We start from the raw sequence: 22,341 nt of genomic DNA on the forward strand, positions 1-22,341 counted from the left end.
GAATAAAGTTGCCAAATTGCTCTGAGAGATTTGAGAATGCATCTTCATTGTAATACCAAAAGGGTGTTTAACCAATGTTGCCCCAGACGGAAAGGATTTTCTTTGATTACGGAGAAAGCCAAGCCTCCACCTCTGCGCACGCGCACATGGGCTCCAGCGTCTCCGAGCCCGCCCCTCCCACCCGTCCCGGCTGGTCACGTGGACGAGGCGTAGCACGTCTTACGCCGGGACTGGTCATGTGACCTAGCCCCGAGCTTCTCGCAGGGATGGAGCCGGAAGAGGGGACACCCTTGTGGCGGCTGCAGAAGCTTCCTGCAGAGCGGGGCTTGCAGGTGAGGAGGGCGCAGGGGCAGGCTGCGCGGGCCAGGCTCCTGGAAGGCTTGGCGTGAGGGGTAGGCCTCATCCCAATGCCTTTGGGAGTCCCGCGCCGGCTGCCCGGGGAGGGGAAGAGGACCGGGTGTGATTTTGGGTGCTCCCTCGCCCCACCCCGTGTTCTCTGGAGAGTGGAGAATTCCTAGGCTTGGGACGAGCTTAGGCTCCGAGCTTTGGCTTCCAGCGGCCCCTCCAGGGGTTTTGCACGCAGACGCCCACGGGGCCGCGCCCGCACCCTAGCGGGGACCACTTACCCGTTCCCGGGAGCGGCCGGGACCAAGTGACCCTGGACTGGGGAGTGCGCAGTCGCCAGCTTGAAAGCTGGAGGGGGTGGTTTACAACCTCTTGTATATGTTTCATTCATTCATTAACTGTTTCAGCAAAACCTCTACAACATTCCCCATGCACAGGAACACTGGTGCTCGGTGATGGGAATACCGTGGTGACCTAGAGAGGCAGGCCGTAATACTTTATGGGTGGCAGAAAAAAATTGATAAGTGTTACCCCAGACTGGGAGACTTACAGGTAGGATGGTCCAAGGTGGACCGTACTTCAAGACGTGACATATATGTTGCCCCCTCCAGTCTAGGAAGGAACCTAGTTTATGAGAATCGGGAAAAAAGCAGCCTTATTCACTTGTTCAGCCAACTGTTCACTGAACTATGTGCTTAATACCCTATGGGATAAGGTAAAATGGTGAATGAGACAGCCTATACCCTGGTGGACCTTGTTAACTAATGAGGAAACCAAACTGAATAAATGGATAACTGAATTAATGAGTTATCTAGTAATCAGTTTGTAGGAGGGGTAGCAACTCTGGCTGGAAGGGGCAAGGGAACATTTTCTAGAGCATCTGCCTAGGTTTCTACGTTGAGTTCCTGAAGGATGAGTAGGAACCAGATGGGCTGAGGGTACAGAGTGTTTCAGGCCAAGGGACAGCACTTATGAAGACTAGAAGAAAGGCAGCCCCTGGGAGCTTTAGGGCCTGCTGTAGTTTTAGAGGCCAAAGTTAAGACTGAGAAGTAGAGCAGGGAGACTGTGGCTGAACAAGTGAGGAGCAGTCAGGAGCCTTGGTGTACTATACTCCTGGGTTTAGCCTTAATACCAAAGGTACTGGCAGTTTATAATTGTTTTTGACAGCAGCAGATTTTTAGTTTGAAGGGTGAGAGAAATGTGGAGACAGTAAATACATACAACGAAATTTTGTCTGTGAACTGTGAAAGGAAGAAAACCCAATGGTTACTGTAAGAGGAAAATCTAACTGAGAAGTGTTTTTTCTCCCTTGAACTTTCAAGTTAAAAAACCCTTGGTGCCCCAAGTATAAGACTCAAAAGAAATTTGCCAGCCCTGTTAAAAAAAAAAAAAAGGCAACATAAGCAAAATAGAGTTTCAGCTTGAGCTCTGGGAGCTGTGGTCCTTTGCCCTCTGACTTCAGAGAACTGACTCATGCTTTGTATTATTATTAATATGTTACTATGCTTACTCCAATATCACTGCAGATGGTGACTGCAGCCATGAAATTAAAAGACGCTTACTCCTTGGAAGGAAAGTTATGACCAACCTAGATAGCATATTCAAAAGCAGAGACATTACTTTGCCAACAAAGGTCCGTCTAGTCAAGGCTGTGGTTTTTCCTGTGGTCATGTATGGATGTGAGAGTTGGACTGTGAAGAAGGCTGAGTGCCGAAGAATGGATGCTTTTGAACTGTGGTGTTGGAGAAGACTCTTGAGAGTCCCTTGGACTGCAAGGAGATCCAACCAGTCCATTCTGAAGATCAGCCCTGGGATTTCTTCAGAATGGAAAGAATGATGGTGGAATGATGCTGAAGGTGAAACTCCAGTACTTTGGCCACCTCATGCGAAAAGTTGACTCATTGGAAAAGACTGATGCTGGGAGGGATTGGGGGCAGGAGGAGAAGGACACGACAGAGGATGAGATGGCTGGATGGCATCACTGACTCGATGGACATGAGTCTGAGTGAACTCTGGGAGTTGGTGATGGACAGGGAGGCCTGGCGTGCTGCGATTCATGGAGTTGCAAAGAGTCGGACACGACTGAGAGGCTGAACTGAACTGAACTGAACTGATGCTTACTCCCATCTTTTTCTGTTCCCCAGCAGTTCCAGCCTAATCAAGTCTTCCTTAAATGCAACTTCCTAACTGGTCCTCTTGCCACTAGTCTCTCTTATTCTGAACTCCTTCAGGGTAGATACTTTGTTTATATACCTGGTTCTTGGGAATTATGTCTGGCTCCAGGTGGGTTCTTAATCAGTATTTGCTAAAGTAAGGAATCAATTAATGTTTACTAAATTCAGCTTTATCATTGTGACCAAGATCTGGATCCCAGGCTCTGATGGGCTGGCTTTTAGTTTCTATGATATGTAATTTTGAATAAATCCCAAATCTGTTTCATTTACAGTGGATGAAGGTTGGGGACGAGGGCTTAGCCTGCTAATGTGATAGAGAGTTATGTGGTATCCAGCTTTTATAAGCCCCAAATCTCTGCCTTTCTTTTTCCTTTGTTCCATTTATAATGGGAATAGTGTGGAGGAGATAGAAAGTAATAAACTTACTTATCTTGCCAGGATAAAAAAAAAAAGATCTTAACTTTTCTCTGACTGTACAAATGAGAAAACTGAAATGTATGTAGAGGGTTTGGGTAATGTACCCAAAGTTGCCAAACTAGTAAGTGGCAAAGTGGAAACAGATGCTCAGATCTGTTGACTCTGAGTCTTGTATTAGCTTTCTGCTCCTGTCTTCGTCTTACCTGCATTCTACTTAGATAGGCCCATAACCTTCACTGCCAGGTATGTGGATGACTCCTGAATCTCTGGATCTAAAAATCTCTTCTGAGTATCAGGCTTCTGCTTAGATACACCCATAGGTACCTCAAATTTAGTATATACTTGGCTTAGCTCTTGTCTTTTTCCCTAACTTTCTCCTGTGGCTGTAGCCTCAAATTTGGTTTGTGATACCACCACTTCCTATCATTCAACCTGAAATTCTGAGTATCATCCTTTTCAGATCTCCTTTACCTCTCTGCTGCCTCCAGTTTGAGTGTCCCTAACAATTTATCACCTCCCTTTTAATCTCTTGCTGGTAAGTAAATGGAAGTGGGGGGCCTTTGGACTCACCCTCTTGCCCTTTTCTTTCCTTGTATCTCCTGACCTGCTGGCAGATTTATGGAAACATAATGCAAATATGGGAAATAGATGGGGAAACAGTGGAAACAGTGTCAGACTTTATTTTTTTGGGCTGCAAAATCACTGCAGATGGTGACTGCAGCCATGAAATTAAAAGACGCTTACTCCTTGGAAGGAAAGTTATGACCAACCTAGATAGCATATTCAAAAGCAGAGATATTACTTTGCTGACAAAGGTCCGTTTAGTCAAGGCTATGGTTTTTCCAGTCGTCATGTATGTATGTGAGAGTTGGACTGTGAAGAAAGCTGAGCACCGAAGAATTGATGCTTTTGAACTGTGGTGTTGGAGAAGACTCTTGAGAGTCCCTTGGACTGCAAGGAGATCCAACCAGTCCATTCTAAAGGAGATCAGCCCTGGGTGTTCTTTGGAAGGACTGATGCTAAAGCTGAAACTCCAGTACTTTGGCCACCTCATGCGAAGAGTTGACTCATTGGAAAAGACTCTGATGCTAGGAGGGATTGGGGGCAGGAGGGAAAGGAGACGACAGAGGATGAGATGGCTGGATGGCATCACCGACTTGATGGACGTGAGTCTCAGTGAACTCCAGGAGATGGTGATGGACAGGAAGGCCTGGCGTGCTGCAATTCATGGGGTCGCAAAGAGTCAGACACGACTGAGTGACTGAACTGAACTGAATGCAAATATGTGAAGAGGTTGCTTCCCTGTTGAACACAGATTACAGTCTGGGCTCTTCTGCATTGTGTACAAGGCCCTTTATGGTGTGGTCTCTGCCACCTCTCCACCTTTGTATGCTGCCATCTCCCAAACTGCGCCATGCGGTTTTACACTTTTATCCTGTCAACGTGCAGCTGTTGTGACTAGAAATACCCTGCTCCTGTTTGGCTAACTATTCATTATTTTAAGACATAGTTTTCTCTTCTGTGCTCCTTTGTACCCTCTGTAAACTTTAATTATAACACCTATCATCCTAAATTGCATATACTTATTGATTATATTAGTTTTCTCTAATGGCCTGAGGCTCTGATATGATAGGACCTTATCTTATTTATCCTCAGTTTCCTCATTTTTAAAATGGGCATAATAGCAAGACTTACTTCACAGGGTTGTAGTGAAGATCAGCACAGTGTTTGGTATATAATTAGGGCTCTATAAATGCTAGCTATTATAGTTATTTTTTCTTTGTATTTGCATTAACCTGTTTAATAACTGGTATGAAGTGCTCATTACATATTTGTGAATTAATTTAAAAAGATTATGTTCCAAAAACATGGTGCTCTTAGTTTTCAATTTGAGTTCTGGGTTTTACTTTAGCATTGGGGACAGTTTGGAATAAGGTGAAGTGTAGGTAGAGAATTTTGAATGATTTCAAATTGAAAATGTTTTTCGTTAATTTATGGTAAATAAAATTCTGTTCACATAGTGCATTAGCCATCATTTGGAATTAGAGTCACCAATTACTCATCTCTGTTCCAAAAACTATGATATTACAGAGAAGGCGTTTTTGCTTAAAATGCACTGGAACATGATCCAGGAGAAAAGAGTTGGAAGCCTCCTTAATGTTTAAATGCATTTCCAAGTTATTTGGATTCAGGTACTCTTCTTATAACACACAAATATCTCTTGAGAAAGAAAACTGTATTGATCACTTGCCTAGAGTAGTGCTGATACAGTAGGTACTCAGGTAATATATGTTAGAGGTGTGGATGTTATGTTATGATGATATATGTTAGTACCAGTAGTAATAGTGATGATGATAATTACAACTAGTAAAAAGAAGGATAACAATGGGAAGCAATGTTTAATGTCAGGAGTGTGCCAAGTGATTTGCATGTATCCTTCTTCAATCCTTAAAACAACATTATGGGGGTGGATGATATCCTCGTTTTACGCATGAGGAAACCAGCAAAGAATCTGTAAGTAACTTGGCAAAACTAGTAAATAGCGGGAATAAGATTCAGACTAGCCAGTTTTGTTCCAAAAGCCACAGACTTAATCACATGTTCAGTTATATATGTGTTAGGATTTCCATTGCTGGCATTAAGCTAGGGTAGAGAGAAAGAAATGTGAAAAAGAGAAAGTAAGTCAATGAGGGGTTTTTTGGAGTGGACCGAAAGAAGATAAGTGTGGATGCTATGGAAAATGGAGAGAAGGGGTTTGTAGATTTACAGTTGAAAGACTTTGCTGTAAGACTTATACCTTGTTTTTTGGTTGTTGGTATTAATATGAAGTCTAAGGAATCCCAAGGAGAAACTGCTGCACTCACCATATTCCTCTTAGGAACATTGGAGAAACAACAGCGATTCTGTAAAATTATTTTAGTTTCTGAAGGTGGACAAAATTATGGAAAGTCTGTGTGTATGTGTGTGTGTAGCTCTGACTTTTAGTTAATAAAATAATGTTAAGGATAGTTGCTTTTCAGCCTCAGCTTTTCTGCAGATAACATGGACTTCTGCCAATAACATTTATTTGCTACAAGGAAGATAAATCTGTTTTATAATTTTACTTATAATTACATTTATTATTCTCTCTTGTTTTTTTCTCTCTAGCTTCTTCACAAAATAATTGATGGCATTTGTGGCCGAACTTATCCTCTATACCAGGATTATCACAGTGTTTGGGATTCAACAGAATGGATGCATGTTCTAGAAGACATTACCACCTTTTTCAGAGCTGTAGTTGGTAAAAATTTATCTGACGAAGAGGTAACTTTGCTCCAGATTTCGATACCTTGATAATTCATGTTCAGATTTTTTTTTTTATTATTATTTTGGTGTTTAGGGTACCATGTAATATATCCTCAGTAAGTGTGTAATGAAAAGTGACAGTGTTAGTCACTCAGTCCTATCTGACTCTGCGACCCTATGGAGTGTAACTCGCAAGGCTTCTCTGCCCATGGAATTCTCCAGGCAAGAATACTGGAGTAGGTAGCCATTCCCTTCTCCAGGGGATCTCCCTGACCCAGGGATTGAATGCACGTCTCCCACATTGCAGGCAGATTCTTTACCATCTGAGCCACCAGGGAGGTCCAAGTTTATAAAATCAGTTCAGTTCAGTTGCTCAGTCGTGTCTGACTCTTTGCGATAGCAATAAAAACCTAATTGTGAGTAAATGGAAAAATCTGTGGAAGTTTTGGGTTTTTGTACTTTTGTTTCTGATTGGTTGTCTTATTTTAAATTGTGAAACATTTAAATCATGTGGAAGAAAATTAAAAGGTATATAACTGATACCTATATTCCCGTTACCACAATTAAACAACTGTTCACATGTTACTTTATGTATTTCAGGTTTGTGTGTGTGTGTTTTAGAAACAAGGCATTATAGATGCATGTAAATATCACCCTCCCAATAGAAAAAACCACTAGTGAATTTGTATGCATGTTTCATATTCTCTAATGTATGAATATTTGCATCTTTAAGCGATACATACAATTATTTGAGCTGTTTAAATGTGTAACTTGTGAGTGGTAATGTATGTATCCATTTATAATTTTTTCAGCAATACTGTGTTTTAGATTTATCAATGTGAAAAGTATTGATCTGGCTTATGTGTTTCATCTCCTTGTAGTATTTGATGATAGGCATTAGTAAGACTTATTTTTGTGTCTCCCTACGGATGACCAGTTGGATCATTGCCTCTTTCATTATTATGAATAGTGTTGCTGCAAACATTTTGTATGTGTCTTTTTATACACAAATTGGTCAGCTTTTCTAGAATAGACATCTTAAAGTAAAACTGCAGGTTCACGGGGTGTCTTTCCATTAAACTGCTTTTGTACCTTTGTCAAAAGTAATTTGGGCATGTTTGTGTAGGTTGCCCACTTGGGGAAAAATGAAGTTATATATATTTATCATTTTGATTTGGATGATATTCTGAATATGAGTTCTTGGATATATGTATTTTAAATATTTTCTATTATATTGCTTGTCTTTTTAGTCTCTTAATAGTGTCTTTTGGTGAATAGAAGTTCTGAATTTTAATCAAGTCTAATTTGTCAATATTTTCTTCTGATAGTGATGTTAATACTGTGTTTAAGGAGTGTTTGTGCTAAAATCATGAAAACTTTTTCATTTTTTTTGTAGTTTGATTGTTTTAGCTTTTATTTATGTCAGTGATATATTTGAATTACTATTTGTATATGGAGTAAGGATCAAGTTGAGATTTTTCCATATGATATCCATTTGTCAAAATGACCATCCTTACCTCATAGAATTGCTGTGCAGCCTTTCTTGGAAATGCAGGTGACCATATATGTTTGGGTCTGTATCTGGACTCTTTCTAGTCCATTAGTCTGTTTGCCTGTATTTACCCATATCTCAATGGCTTAAATTACTGTAGAATTAGAGCTGCATTACATTAAATTTTGATATCTGATAGTAGAAGACCTTCAACCTTGTATTTCTTCAAGATAGCTTTGATTTTTCTATATCCTCCATAATTTCAGGTACATTTTAAAATCAGTCACTTTTAACCAAAACACTTGCTGGAATTTTGATGGAGAGTATTAGCTTGGGCTGCCGCAACAAAATACCTTAAAATGGGTAGCTTAAATAACAGGAATTAATTTCTCACAGTTCTAGAGTTTAGGGAATACAAAATTAAGGCCCTGGCTGATTCTGGTCCCTTATGAGGGAGGGCTTTTTCCTTGCTGAAGACTTTTGCCTTCTCACTGTGTCCTCTGATGGCTGTGGGGGGCGGGGTCCGGTACAGAGAGAGAGGGAGCAAACTCTCTGATGCTTCTTACAAGGGAACTGATCCCATCATGAGGGTCTTACCTTCATCACCTCATCTAAGCCTGATTTTGTGTCAAAGGCCCCATTTCTAGATATCATCTTGAGGGTCAGAGTTTTAATGTGAATTTTGAGGGGACATTAAGTCCATAGCATGGGTTGCACTGAGTCTCTATTTTGGAGAGAATTGACAACAGTATTGAGCCTTCTGATCTATGAACTTGGTATTACCTTTATTTATTTAGATTAGCTTCAGTTTCTCTCTTGTATTTTGTAGTTCTCAGTGTAGAGCTCTCACAAATGTTTTGCTGTGTTTATTTCTAAGTAACTGATGTTTCAGATGTTCTTAAATTTTGTTCTCCAATTGCATATTGCTAGTATGTGGAAACCCAAGTTGGTTTTTGTATACTTACTCTGTGTCCAACAATCTTTCTAAATTTATTTACTATATAGAAGTGTAAGTTGCTCAGTCTTGTCCAACTCTTTGCGACACCATGGACTGTAGCCCACCAGGCTTCTCTGTCCATGGAATTCTCTAGGCAAGAAATACTGGAGTGGGTAACCATTCCCTTCTCCAGAGGATCTTCCTGACCCAGGGATTGAACCCAAGTCTCCTGTATTTCAGGCAAATTATTTATCATATGAGCCACCATGGAAGCCCCTATCTACTATATATAATGGCTTATAAATTTGGGGGGGGAATTTTTTTGGTATGTAATCATTTTCTTTTTCAATTTTAATAGTTTTTATTTCTTTTTTCCCTCTATTGTACTGCCTAATGTCTTCAGAACAGTTTTAGAAAAGAAAAGAAGAAAAAAACCAGTGCCTTGTCTGACTTAAGGGAGAATGTATGTGTTCATTATTTCACAATTTAATATGTTAGCTGTATGATTTTGTTGGTATCAATGATTAAAGAAGCTTCTGCCGATTCTTACTTTGCTGAGAATTAATAGGTATTGAATTTTATAAAATTATTTTTTTCCTAAATTTATATCTTCACCTTTATTTTGTTAATGTGATGCCTTACATTGATTTTTGAATGTTAAACTAACCTTACCAAAATAAATCCAACTTGGTCAAGATATATTATTCTTTTTTAATTTATTTTGATTTGTCAGTATTTCATTAGGATTTTTTTCACCTATGTTTGAGTAATCTTGGCCCATAATTTTTTGCCTATAATGTTTTTGTCAAAATATCAGGTTTTATTCCCATCTTGTGGAATGAATTAGGAAGTTGTTGTTGTTTGTTTTTCTTTTCTTTTTCCTATGAAAGAGTGTATGCAAGATTTACTTCGTCACTTAGTACTGTGTTACCATGCTGCTTAATTTTAAAATATTTGGATAAGTTTTGTTCAGTTCTCATTTAATTACACGATGACTCAAAAATATAATTAATATGATTCCAGTTCTTTGAAATCTGTTGTGGTTTGTGACATGGCTCAGCATATGGTTCATTTTCGGGTAATGTTCCATATACATTAGAAGATAATATGTATTTTTCAGTTGTAGAGTGTAGTGCTCTGTGTGTAGTTAGATTAAATAGAAAGTGTTTCTCAGTGCTGTATCTTTACAGTGCTTTCTCTTCCCATCCATTACTGAAGGGTGTGTTAGCATCTCTATGAAAGTTGATTTTCCCGTTTTACTTTTTCTGCCAAGTTTTGCTGCTTTATATATTTTGAGGCCACGTTATTAGGTGCACACAAATTTATGATTGTTGTGTATTTCTGTTGAACAACCCCATTACTATCTTGTTCTATTTCTTGTAAGTCTTCTTGCCTTAAAGTCTGTTTTGTCTAATACATTAATATCGGTAAATCAGCTTTAGTGGTTTCCAATGTATTCTCTCCCATGTTGGTTCATCAGTCAGCCCTTTTCCTTTCTGTTTTGCAAAACCTTGTTAAAACTTCTTGTTTCCTGGTTATGCATCCTCATCTTATTCTTTTTATAGTCATAGTAGTATTTTTCCCCATTTACTACCATTTTAAAGATTATATGAAATGAGAATGTAACTGTTGTTTACATTTTAAACAGAAAAGCCTTTTCACTTATTTTCTAATCATTTATTTTTCTTTTCATAGATATCTCAACAGTTGAATCAGTTGAATTCATCTCATCAAGAAGCTATCATGAAATGCTTAAAAAGTAGGAAAGATGAAATCAAGAAGACTCTGTTGGAAGAAATAGTTGATATTTCCTCTGCACGACTACAGGATTTTGATTGGCAGATAAAGGTGAGAATATATTTATTTGTGAGTATTTATATTTTTTATTTGGAAAAGGAAATGGCAACCCAGTCTAGTATTCTTGCTGGAGAATCCCATGAGCAGAGGAGCCTGGTGGGCTACAGACCATGGAGTCGCAAAGAGTCAGGAGTGTTTTCAGGAGGAGAATACTTTCTGTTTCACTTTTTGAATACATTATTTTTTTGTAATATTATATATCTAATATGGATCATGGAAAAAGGAAGAGAGTGCCAGAAAAACATCTATTTCTGCTTTATTGACTATGCCAAAGCCTATCACTGTGTGGATCACAATAAACTGTGGAAAATTCTTCAAGAGATGGGAATACCAGACCACCTGACCTGCCTCTTGAGAAACCTATATTCAGGTCAGGAAGCAACAGTTAGAACTGGACATGGAACAACAGACTGGTTCCAAATAGGAAAAGGAGTACGTCAAGGCTGTATGTTGTCACCCTGCTTATTTAATTTACATGCAGAGTACATCATGAGAAATGCTGGGCTGGAAGAAGCACAAGCTGGAATCAAAATTGCCAGGAGAAATATCAATAACCTCAGATGTGCAGATGACACCACCCTTATGGCAGAAAGTGAAGAGGAACTAAAAAGCCTCTTGATGAAAGTGAAAGAGGAGAGTGAAAAAGTTGGCTTAAAGCTCAACATTCAGAAAACTAAGATCATGGCATCTGGTCCCATCACTTCATGGGAAATAGATGGGGAAACAGTGGAAACAGTGGCAGACTTTATTTTTTTGGTTTTCAAAATCACTGCAGATGGTGATTGCAGCCATGAAATTAAAAAGACACTTGGTCCTTGGAAGGAATGTTATGACCAAAGGAGAAGGCAATGGCAACCCACTCCAGTACTCTTGCCTGGAAAATCCCATGGACAGAGGACCCTGGTGGGCCACAGTCCATGGGGTCGCTAAGAGTCAGACACGACTGAGCAACTTCACTTTCACTTTTCACTTTTATGCATTGGAGAAGGAAATGGCAACCCACTCCAGTGTTCTTGCCTGGAGAATCCCAGGGATGGGGGAGCCTGGTGGGCTGCCGGCTATGGGGTCGCACAGAGTCGGACACGACTGAAGCGACTTAGCAGCAGCAGCAGCAGCAGATAGCATATTCAAAAGCAGAGACATTACTCTGCCAACAAAGGTCCGTCTAGTCAAGGCTATGGTTTTTCCAGTGGTCATGTATGGATGTGAGAGTTGGACTGTGAAGAAAGCTGAGTGCCTAAGAATTGATGCTTTTGAACTGTGGTGTTGAAGAAGACTCTTGAGAGTCCTTTGGACTGCAAGGAGATCCATCCAGTCCATTCTAAAGGAGATCAGTCCTGGGTAGTTCGTTGGAAGGACCGATGCTAAAGCTGAAACTCCAATACTTTGGCCACCTCATGTGAAGAGTTGACTCATTGGAAAAGACTCTGATGCTGGGAGCTGATTGGGGACAGGAGGAGAAGGGGACGACAGAGGATGAGATGGCTGGATGGCATCACCGACTCGAGGACATGAGTTTGAATGAACTCTGGGAGTTGGTGATGGACAGGGAGGCCTGGCTTGCTACAATTCATGGGGTTGCAAAGAGTTGGACAGGACTGAGCGACTGAACTGATACCTAAAATGTGTTTTTGAGATACATTTTCTTAAAAATGTATCAAAGATAATTAAAATTACATCTTTTGTGTTAACTTGCACTGCAGACATCTAAAACATGTATAACAACATTAGAGTTATAATAAATTTAATTAAATGAAGTTTTAAGACGTGGATGAAGGAATAGATATGTGCTTTGTGGCTTTGGGGGATAGGACAAGGCTAAAGTATATGCAATGCAATAATTTCAACCTAAGAAATAATAATCTAACCCCTTGGGGCTTCCCTGGTGGCTCAGAGGTTAAAGTGTATGCCTGCAATGCGGGAGACCTGGGTTCAGTCCCTGGGTCGGGAAGATCCCCTGGAGAAGGAAGTGGCAACCCACTCCAGTATTCTTGCCTGGAGAATCCCCATGGACGGAGGAGCCTGGTGGGCTACAGTCCACGGGGTCACAAAGAGTCAGACATGACTGAGTGACTTCACTCACTCATTCCATGAGTGTCTGAAAATTATTCTAATCTCTTTTTGAGTTAGCACACTCATCCTCATTGCTGGTACTCAAGCATAGGCTAAACCACTTATTGGAAATACTGAAGAGAATTAACGATGAGGTGGGCAACCTGAAGCTGATACTTTCAAATCTCAGATATGGTGAGTCCTGTATTTTGGAGAGAGAAAATGGAGGAGTTGTGTGAAGGTTTATTTGGTCCTGTAGTGTATGTACCCGGAGAAGGCAATGGCACCCCACTCCAGTACGCTTGCCTGGAAAATCCCATGGACGGAAGAGCCTGGTGGGCTGCATGGAGTCCATGGGGTCGCTAAGAGTCGGACACGACTGAGCGGCTTCACTTTCACTTTTCACTTTCATGCATTGGAGAAGGAAATGGCAACCCACTCCAGTGTCCTTGCCTGGAGAATCCCAGGGACGGGGGAGCCTGGTGGGCTGCCGTCTATGGGGTCGCACAGAGTCGGACACAACTGAAGTGACTTAGCAGCAGCGGCAGCAGTATATGTACCACACAGAAGGAGTCCTTTACCATTGCCCCAGTCAATTTTTACAAGTGCTTGCACTCCAAAATTCAGTTATTATGGGTTCCTGGCTCAAATTCCAGGGAAATTGAGTTTCTCTTTGCCATCTGCCAGTGAAGCTATGATGTTTGCTTCAAAAAGCTTTAGTATCATCAACATTTGGTTCTTCCATTTCCTCTCAGCTACTGATTTTAGACAGAGTGGAAGAGGGAAGAGTGTCATATTTTTGTTGACTGACTCTAATTGAAGGTGGTATCTTGATAACATTTGTCAGTAGTTTAATGGAGAGTTAACTGCTCATTATTTACACAACTTAATTTCTGAGCTGCACCATGTTTTAGTTTTATCTTTGTATGTGGACTTTTGTCCTCTTGGTGTCATTACACTTCTTTAAGAATTCTCTGTTTCTTGGACCCATTTTGGTACTTCTGAGCCATAGCACTGCTCTAGCTATCTACTCCTACTACAAATCCCAATCAGTTGTCCCTAAACTATTTTCTTGCTTTCATTCACTCTCCTTTCTTTTTCTGTTCAGATATGTGCTGCTTTGGCATGAGTTTAATTTCCTTGATTCCTTTCATATTTCCCTGTACTTCATAGCAAACAAGAGTACTCTTTTTTTCCTTCAATGTGTTGTTTGTAAGCTCTGATGCATTTTTAGTATATTCCTTTTAAAAACTACTTATTAATTACTGTTTTTCTCATTTTAAACAGCTTGCACTTTCTAGTGACAAGATTGCTTCATTACAAATGCCACTTTTAAACCTTTATCTGGATGTAAAAGAAAATGGTGAAGTCAAGCCATATTCTGTTGAAATGAGTAAAGAAGAGCTGCAGAAGCTAATAAATTCCTTGGAAGCAGCTAATAAGGTATGTGTTTTAATTTTGTTGTGTGCTTCAAAATGTTTTAAGTTTTGATTGATACCACTGGAGCAATATAAGAAAAGCTAATCATTTCCATTTAAAGTTTGTTTTGTTCCTGATATTTTATGTCAAGCACAAAAGATGTTTTGTTGATACGTGCTGCATCTCTCATTTTAGATATTACATTTATTATCGATTTGCATTAATAGAACATAATTTGTTCAGTAGTTATATTTTAAGGAATAAAAGCTAAATTTGTTTTGCCCTAGTCCCCATTAATGATAAATTTTTTTTTTTTTTTTATCTTGGGGCTGTGAAATTAGCTAGTTCTGAAGAGATTTAATGATTAAAAATAGTTATGATTTTGAAGAAAAGATTGTTTTATTTAACTGGACAAATGGTAGATAATTTAAGTTCAGGAGACAGAATATCGTTTATAGTTACAAAAATATCAGTTTGAGACAAACTAATGAAGGACCAAAAGCTTTGCATTTACAAAGGAATGGCTAAATAACAGTAACAATTCTGATGTTTAACTAATGAGAACAATGATATTTAAACAGTAGAAACTGCTGCTGTGAAGACATAAAAAATACTTATCTGCATTATGTATGTTCCTTTCCCTGTTGCTGAGCATCATCTCTAGTGATTGTGTCTCAAGGACTAAAGTCAGTTATTCTTTCCACCTCTCTTGACACTGACCCATCTTGTCTCCATCTTTTTGAAACCCCGGTATACTTCATCTTCTGCAGTCACTTGGGCATCACAGTGCCTTGATGACTTGTCCACGTGCCCAGTAATAAACTGGTAGCCTGGCTTACCTTTTGATGGGGCTGCATGTCTGAAGGGGTGTGTGGCAGGTTCTGGTGTAAATGTTGAATGAGTCTGAACCGTGGATCCTTGCATGCCTGTGTTTTTTGTGTTATTCTTGTCAGTTCTCCAGGCCCTTCTTCAGAGATTTCAAAGCATCTCATTCAGCATCTACTGGCATCATTCTGGTATAATCTGATTGCTGCCCTTCCTCCATTTTGTGTTTGAAGGTGGTCCTGCAGTTGAAATAACTGGAAATGATGAATACCAACATTATCAGATTCCACTGGTACAACTGATGCACAGAGAGAATACCATGTGTTCAGAAAATCTGAATGGCCAGCTGAGAAAGCAGCAGTGTTGAGATTACAAAGACAACAATTTATCAGCATCCCTAAAGAAAAGAAAATTATATGGTTGACAGGAAATGCATAAAAACATGAAAGATGAAAAGGGTGTAAACACAGTTTATATTTTCATAATGACTGTTTTGCTTCATTTGTTAAATATTTGAAAAGGCTTTATAGATACAGTTTTATGGTAAGCTAAAAATATACTCTAAAGTAATGTAAACATACAAGCACAAATATACTTGAATATTGCTTAAAGAACTATGTGAATAGCAAGGAGTTTATTATGGATATATTTGGTGGTTCACTTGTGATATTTTTTTAAAAATAATTTTTAAAGAATGTATAAGCTGCATCTAACTCAGGAGATTTCATGCTTTTCTCATATTTCAAAGGAAAAGTTATAAAATGTAAAATTTTATAGAGAAGCTCTCCAGACTTGAACTGGAAGGAAAAAAAATAAACTAAATCTGGGTGAACAATTTGAATTTTGAATTCTAGGAACTAAAATATTCGAGCATAGATAAAAGTGAAAACAACACTGTTACTTACTTCTGCATTTCTGTGTCTGTTCAGGAGACTATGCTCTGATAAAAAGAATATGTGTCACTGTATAGTGTATACCTTATTACTCCAATATCTGCTAAGACTATATAGGTTCTTGTTTATTGTAAATTCTTATTTGGGTGTAAACTTAATGAAGTTCTGGATGTTAACAACTTCATTGGAAAGCAAACCATTTTTAATTTCAGTGACCTTTAGAAACAAGCATTCTGAGCAAATAAAAATATATTATCTTTATGTTTTGCTGTATTTTCAAATTCCTATATAATGCAGTATGATACATCATTGGTACCTGCTGTTTTGCAAGCTTTATAACTCATTAGAGCATCAGACTGTTACTTGAGGTGTCCAGAGCAATCCCTATTATTCCATACAGATGAGTATATAGGTTTAGGGAGATTAATAAATGTGAGTGTGGTCTAGATAATGCCACTCTGTGAACTGTTTGTTACAGCTTGGTGATTAGATGTGGAGTTTGTGCCAGAATGTTCCTCAATATACTGCTTTTTCATTGAGAAATTTTGGCCATTAAAAAAAAAATCAGCTGAACTAACCAGTGTGCTTAGGGAGGTAGTAGTTAATTTACTTTCCTGTGCAATTTCCTTATGATGCTGTGTACCAGTAACAGTGGAGAAGGAAATGGCAATCCACTCCAGTGTTCTTGTCTGGAGAATCCCAGGGATGGGGGAGCCTGGTGGGCTATCGTTTCTGGGGTCGCACAGAGTCGGACATGATTGAAGCGACTTAGCAGCAGCAAATTCCTTATGATGCTGTGTACCAGTAACAGTGGAGAAGGAAATGGCAATCCACTCCAGTATTCTTGCCTGGAGAATCCCATGGACAGAGAAGCCTGGTGGGCTACAGTCCATGGGGTCACAAAAGTCAGATACGACCTAGTGACTAAAGCACCACCACCACCAGTAACAGCTTGCAGACAAGCACGTCCAATAATACTGACTGATCTAAGGTCCTTCTGAATTTCAACGCTCCACACAGTCCTTCCTTTGAGAAGGAAAAAAACTTACTCTTCTTAGTCCTCTCACTACATTATTACTATATCAGCATATTTAAATACTTTATTGAAATATGACTGAAATAAACTACACATATTTAAAGTGGATAGTCTGAGCAGTTTTGACATATACGTACCCAGGAAAGCTTCTGGAGTAGGAAATGGCAACCCACTCCAGTATTCTTGTCTGGGAAATATGACAGGTAGAGGAACCTGGTGGGCTACAGTCCACAGGGCTGCAAAGAGTCGGAGACGACAGAGCACTTGAGCACAGGAAAGCATCACATCAATCAAGATGGTGAGCAACCAATCATTCCTGAAAGTGTCATCCTATTTTGTTGTAATCCTTGCTTCTTGCCCACTTTGCTCCTAGACAACCACTAATCTACTTCCTGCCACTATAGATTAGTTCACATTTTCCAGAATTTAAATAGAATCATAGAGCATGTTCTTTTTTGTGTGTAATCTGGCTGCTTTCATTATGATTTTGAGTTCATCCATATTACAACATTTATCAGTAGTTGATTTCCATTTTATTTTTGAGAACTATTCTATTGTAGAATTCCACCATCATTTGTTTATCTGTTCACCTGTTAATGGATATTTTCGTTGTTTGCAATTTTTGGCTATTAAAATACACAGAATGCTGTAAATATTCTTGTATGTGTCTTTGTATGGACATATGCTTTCTTTTGGAAGTAAATACTTAGGTGTGAAATAGCTGGATCATGTGGTAGGTGTATGTTTATCTTTTCAGGAAACTTCCAAACTATTCCAAACAAATTTTTACCATCTTACTTTCCATGCCACAGTCTATGAGAGTTCCACCTCCACCTCCTTGCTAACACTTGGTGTGGTCAGTCTTGTTAATTTCAACTGTTCTAATAGGTGTGTTAAAAAAAAAAACAAACAAAAAACACACACAACATCTGGTCCCATCACTTCATGGGAAATAGCTGGGGAAACTGGGGAAACAGAGGAAACAGTGTCAGACTTTATTTTTTGGGGCTCCAAAATCACTGCAAATGGTGATTGCAGCCATGAAATTAAAAGTCGCTTACTCCTTGGAAGGAAAGTTATGACTGACCTAGATAGCATATTCAAAAGCAGAGACATTACTTTGCCAACAAAGGTCCGTCTAGTCAAGGCTATGGTTTTTCCTGTGGTCATGTATGGATGCGAGAGTTGGACTGTGAAGAAAGCTGAGCACTGAAGAATTGATGCTTTTGAACTGTGGTGTTGGAGAAGACTCTTGAGAGTCCCTTGGACTGCAAGCAGATCAGTCCTTGGTGTTCTTTGGAAGGACTGATGCTAAAGCTGAAACTTCAGTACTTTGGCCGCCACATGTGAAGAGTTGACTCATTGGAAAAGACTCTGATGCTGGAAGGGATTGGGGGCAGGAGGAGAAGGGGACGACAGGATGAGATGGCTGGATGGCATCACCGACTCGATGGACTTGAGTTTGTGTGAACTCCGGGAGTTGGTGATGGACAGGGAGGCCTGGCGTGCGCAAAGAGTTGGACATGACTGAGCGACTGAACTGAACTGACTGAACTGAATAGGTGTGTTGTATCTCATTGTGGTTTTAATAATATTCTTTTCCCTAATGGCTAATGATGTTGAATGTCTTTTCCATGTCCTTTTTTTCATCTGTGCATCTTTGGTGAAGTCTCTGTTCAGATCTGTTGCCATTTTTAAATTTGATTGTTTTCTTATTTTTGAATTTGGGGTAAATTTTTACATAGCCTGAATATAAATTTTATTACATATATGCCTTGAAAATATTTAAGTATTCTCTTCTAATTTGTGGTTTATCTTTTTTTTTCATTTTTAATAGTTTATTTATATTTTAATTGAAGGATAATTGCTCTACAGAGTTTTGTTGTTTTCTGTCAAACCTCAACATGAATCAGTCTTAGGTATACATATATCCCCTCCTTCTTCAACCTCCCATCTCCCTCCCCATCCCACCCCTCTAGGTTGATACAGAGCCCCTCTTTGAGTTTCCTGAGTCATACAGCAAATTCTGGTTGGCTATCTATTTTACATAAGGTGATGTAAGTTTCCATGTTACTCTTTCCATACGTCTCACCCTCTCCTCCCCTCTCCCTGTGTCCATAAGTCTGTTCTCTATGTCTGTTTTTCCATTGCTGCCCTGCAAATAAATTCTTCAGTACCATCTTTCTAGATTCTATATATATGCATTAATATACTATATTTATCCTTCTCTTTCTGATTAACTTCACTCTGTATAATAGGTTCTAGGTTCATCCACCTCATTAGAACTGACTCAAATGCGTACCTTTTTATGGCTAAGTAATAATTGCATGCTGTATATGTACCAAACCTTTATCCATTCATCTGTCAATGGACGTCTAGGTTGCTTCCATGTTCTAGCTATTGTAAATAGTGCTGCAATGAAAAATAGGATACATGTGTCTTTTTCAGTTTTGGTTTCCTCAGGGTATATACCTAGAAGTGGGATTGCTGGGTCATATGGTGGTTTTATTCCTAGTTTTTTAAGGAGTCGCCATACCGTCTTCCATAGTGGCTGTATCAATTTACATTCTCACCAACAGTGCAAGAGCGTTCCCTCTTCTCCACACGCTCTCCAGCATTCATTGTTTGTAGACTTTTTGATGATGGTCATTCTGACCAGTGTGAGGTCATAGCTCATTGTATTTTTGATTTGCTTTTCTCTAATAATGAGTGATGTTGAGCATCTTTTCACGTGTTTGTTAGCCATCTGTATGTCTTTGGAGAAATGTCTGTTTAGGTCTTTTCCCACTTTTTGATTGGGTTGTTAGTTTTTCTGGTATTGAGTTGTATGAGCTGTTTGTATATTTTGGAAATTAATCCTTTGTCAGTTGTTTCATTTGCTATTATTTTCTCCCATTCTGAAGGCTGTCTCTTCACCTTGCTTATAGTTTCCTTTGCTGTGCAAAAGCTTTTAAGTTTAATCAGGTCCCACTTGTTTACTTTTGTTTATATTTGCATTACTCTAGGAGGTGGGTCATAGAGGATCTTGCTTTGATTTATGTCATCGAGTGTTCTGCCTGTGTTTTTCTCTACGAGTTTTATAGTTTCTGGTCTTACATTTAGGTCTTTAATCCATTTTGAGTTGATCTTTGTGTGTGCTGTTAGGAGGTGTTATAATTACATTGTTTTACATGTAGCTGTCCAGTTTTCCCAAGAGGCTGTCTTCCCCATTGTATATTCTTGCCCCTTTTGTCAAAAATAAGGCACCCATAGGTGCATGGGTTTATTTCTGGGCTTTATATCTTGTTCCATTCATCTATATTCTGATTTTGTGCCAGTACCATACTGTCTTGATGATTGTTGCTTTGTAGTATCTGAACTCAGGAAGGTTGATTCCTCCAGCTCCATTCTTCTTTCTCAAAACTGCTTTGGCTCTTTGGGGTCTTTTGTGTTTCCATATAAATTGTGAAAAATTTTTTTTCTAGTTCTGTGAAAAATGCCATTGGTAATTTGGTAGGGATCACATTGAATCTAAAGATTGCATTTGGTAGTGTAGTTATTTTCACAATATTGATTCTTTGTACCCAGGGACATGGAATATCTCTCCATCTGTTTATGTCATTTTGATTTCTTTCATCGGTGTCTAATTTTCTGTGTACAGTTCTTTTGTCTCCTTAGGTAAGTTTATTCCTAGATATGTAATTCTTTTTTTTTTTTTTGCAATGGTGAATGGGATTGATTCCTTAATTTCTCTTTCTGATTCTTCATTGTTAGTATATAGAAATGCAAGTGATTTCTGTGTGTTGATTTTGTATCCTGAAACTTTGCTGAATTCACTGATTAGCTCTAGTAATTTTCTGACACTATCTTTAGGGTTTTCTATGTACCATATCATGTCATCTGCAGAAGTGAGAGCTTTAATTCTTCTTTTCCCATCTGGATTCCTTTTGTTTCTTTTTCTTCTCTGATTGCTGTTGCTAGGACTTCCAGAACTATGTTGAATAATAGTGGTGAAAGTGGACACCATTGTCTTGTTCCTGATCTTAGGCGGAATACTTTTCAGTTTTTCACCACTGAGAATAATGTTTGCTGTAAGCTTATCGTGTATGACTTTTACTATGTTGAGATAGGTTCTTTCTGTGCCCATTTATTGAAGAGTTTTAATCATAAATGGGTGCTGAATTTTGTCAAAGGCTTTTTCTGCATCTATTGAGATAATCATATGGTTTTTATCTTTCAATTTGTTAATATGGTGTATCACATTGATTGATTTACATATATGAAAGAATTCTTGCATCCCTGGAATAAACCCAACTTGATCATGGTGTATGAACTTTTTGATGTGTTGCTGAATTCTGTTTGCTAAAATTTTGTTGAGGATTTTTGCATGTGTGTTCATCAGTGATACTGGCTTGTAGTTTTCTTTTTCTGTGTTGTCTTTGGTTTTGGTATCAGAGTGATGGTGCCCTCGTAGAAATGAGTTTGGAAGTGTTCCTTCCTCTGCAATTTTTTGAAAGAGTTTTAGAAGGATAGGCATTAGCTCTTCTCTAAATGTTTGATAGAATTCTGTGAAGCCATCTGGTCCTGGGGTTTTGTTTTTTGGGAGATTTTGATCCCAGCTTAAATTTCAGTGCTTGTAATTGGGTTGTTCATAATTTTTGTTTCTTCCTGGTTCAGTCTTAGAAGATTGAACTTTTCTAAGAATCTGTTCATTTCTTCCAGGTTATCCATTTTATTGCCATATAGTTCTTCATAATAGTCTCTTATAATCCTTTGTATTTCTGCATTGTCTGTTGTAACCCCTCCTTTTTCATTTCTAATTTTGTTGATTTGATTCTTCTCTCTTTCCCTTGATGAGTCTGGCTAAAGGTTTGTCAATTTTATCTTCTCAAAGAACCAGCTTTAGTTTTATTAATCTTTACTATTGCTTATTTCATTTCTTTTTCATTTATTTCTGCTTGGATCTTTATGATTTCTTTCCTTCTACTAATTTTGGGTTTTTTTTGTTGTTGTTGTTCTTTTTCCAGTTGTTTTAGGTGTAAAGTTAGGTTGTATATTCGATGTTTTTCTTGTTTCTTGAGGTAGGATTGTATTGCTATAAACTTCCCTCTTAGAACTGCTTTTGCCGCATCCCATAGTTTTTGAGTTGTCATGTTTTCATTGTCATTTGTTTCTAGAAATTTTTTAATTTCCTTTTTGATTTCTTCAGTAACCTGTTGGTTATTTAGAAACATATTGTTTAATCTCCATGTATTCATGTTTTTTAGTTTTTTTTTTTTTTTATTGTAATTGATACCTAGTCTCATAGCATTGTGGTAGGAAAAGATGCCTGATACGATTTCAATTTTCTTAAATTTACTGAGGTTTGATTTGTGACCCAAGATGTGGTCTATCCTGGAGAATGTTCCATGTGCACTTGAGAAAAAGGTGGATTCTTCTGCATTTGGATGGAATGTCCTGAAGATATCAATGAGATCCATCTCATCTAATGTATCATTTAAGACTTGTGTTTCCTTATCAATTTTGTTTTGATGATCTGTCCATTGTGTGAGTGGGGTGTTAAAGTCTCCTAGTACTATTGTGTACTGTCAGTTTCTCCCTTTATGTCTCTTAGTGTTTGTCTTATGTAT

The 22,341-nt window shown here is 38.6% G+C and overlaps 1 protein-coding gene across 2 annotated transcripts; it reads left to right on the top strand.

Moving 5' to 3' along the window:
- Positions 1-173: 173 nt before the first annotated feature.
- Positions 174-17,385, top strand: COMMD8 (COMM domain containing 8). 2 transcript variants are annotated; one of them, XM_006069957.4, is made up of 5 exons: positions 174-332; positions 6,084-6,239; positions 10,346-10,498; positions 13,847-14,002; positions 15,037-17,385. In XM_006069957.4, exons 1-5 carry the CDS (start codon positions 267-269, stop codon positions 15,055-15,057), a joined length of 552 nt encoding a protein of 183 aa, XP_006070019.3. In that variant the 5' UTR covers positions 174-266; the 3' UTR covers positions 15,058-17,385. The 2 variants fall into 2 exon arrangements, with proteins under 2 accessions (XP_006070019.3, XP_044801842.2); XM_044945907.2 differs by having other exon boundaries at positions 14,932-15,048.
- Positions 17,386-22,341: the final 4,956 nt, after the last annotated feature.

The sequence above is a fragment of the Bubalus bubalis genome, chromosome 7, assembly GCF_019923935.1.
Source record: "Bubalus bubalis isolate 160015118507 breed Murrah chromosome 7, NDDB_SH_1, whole genome shotgun sequence".
NCBI classification, from domain to species: Eukaryota; Metazoa; Chordata; class Mammalia; order Artiodactyla; family Bovidae; genus Bubalus; species Bubalus bubalis.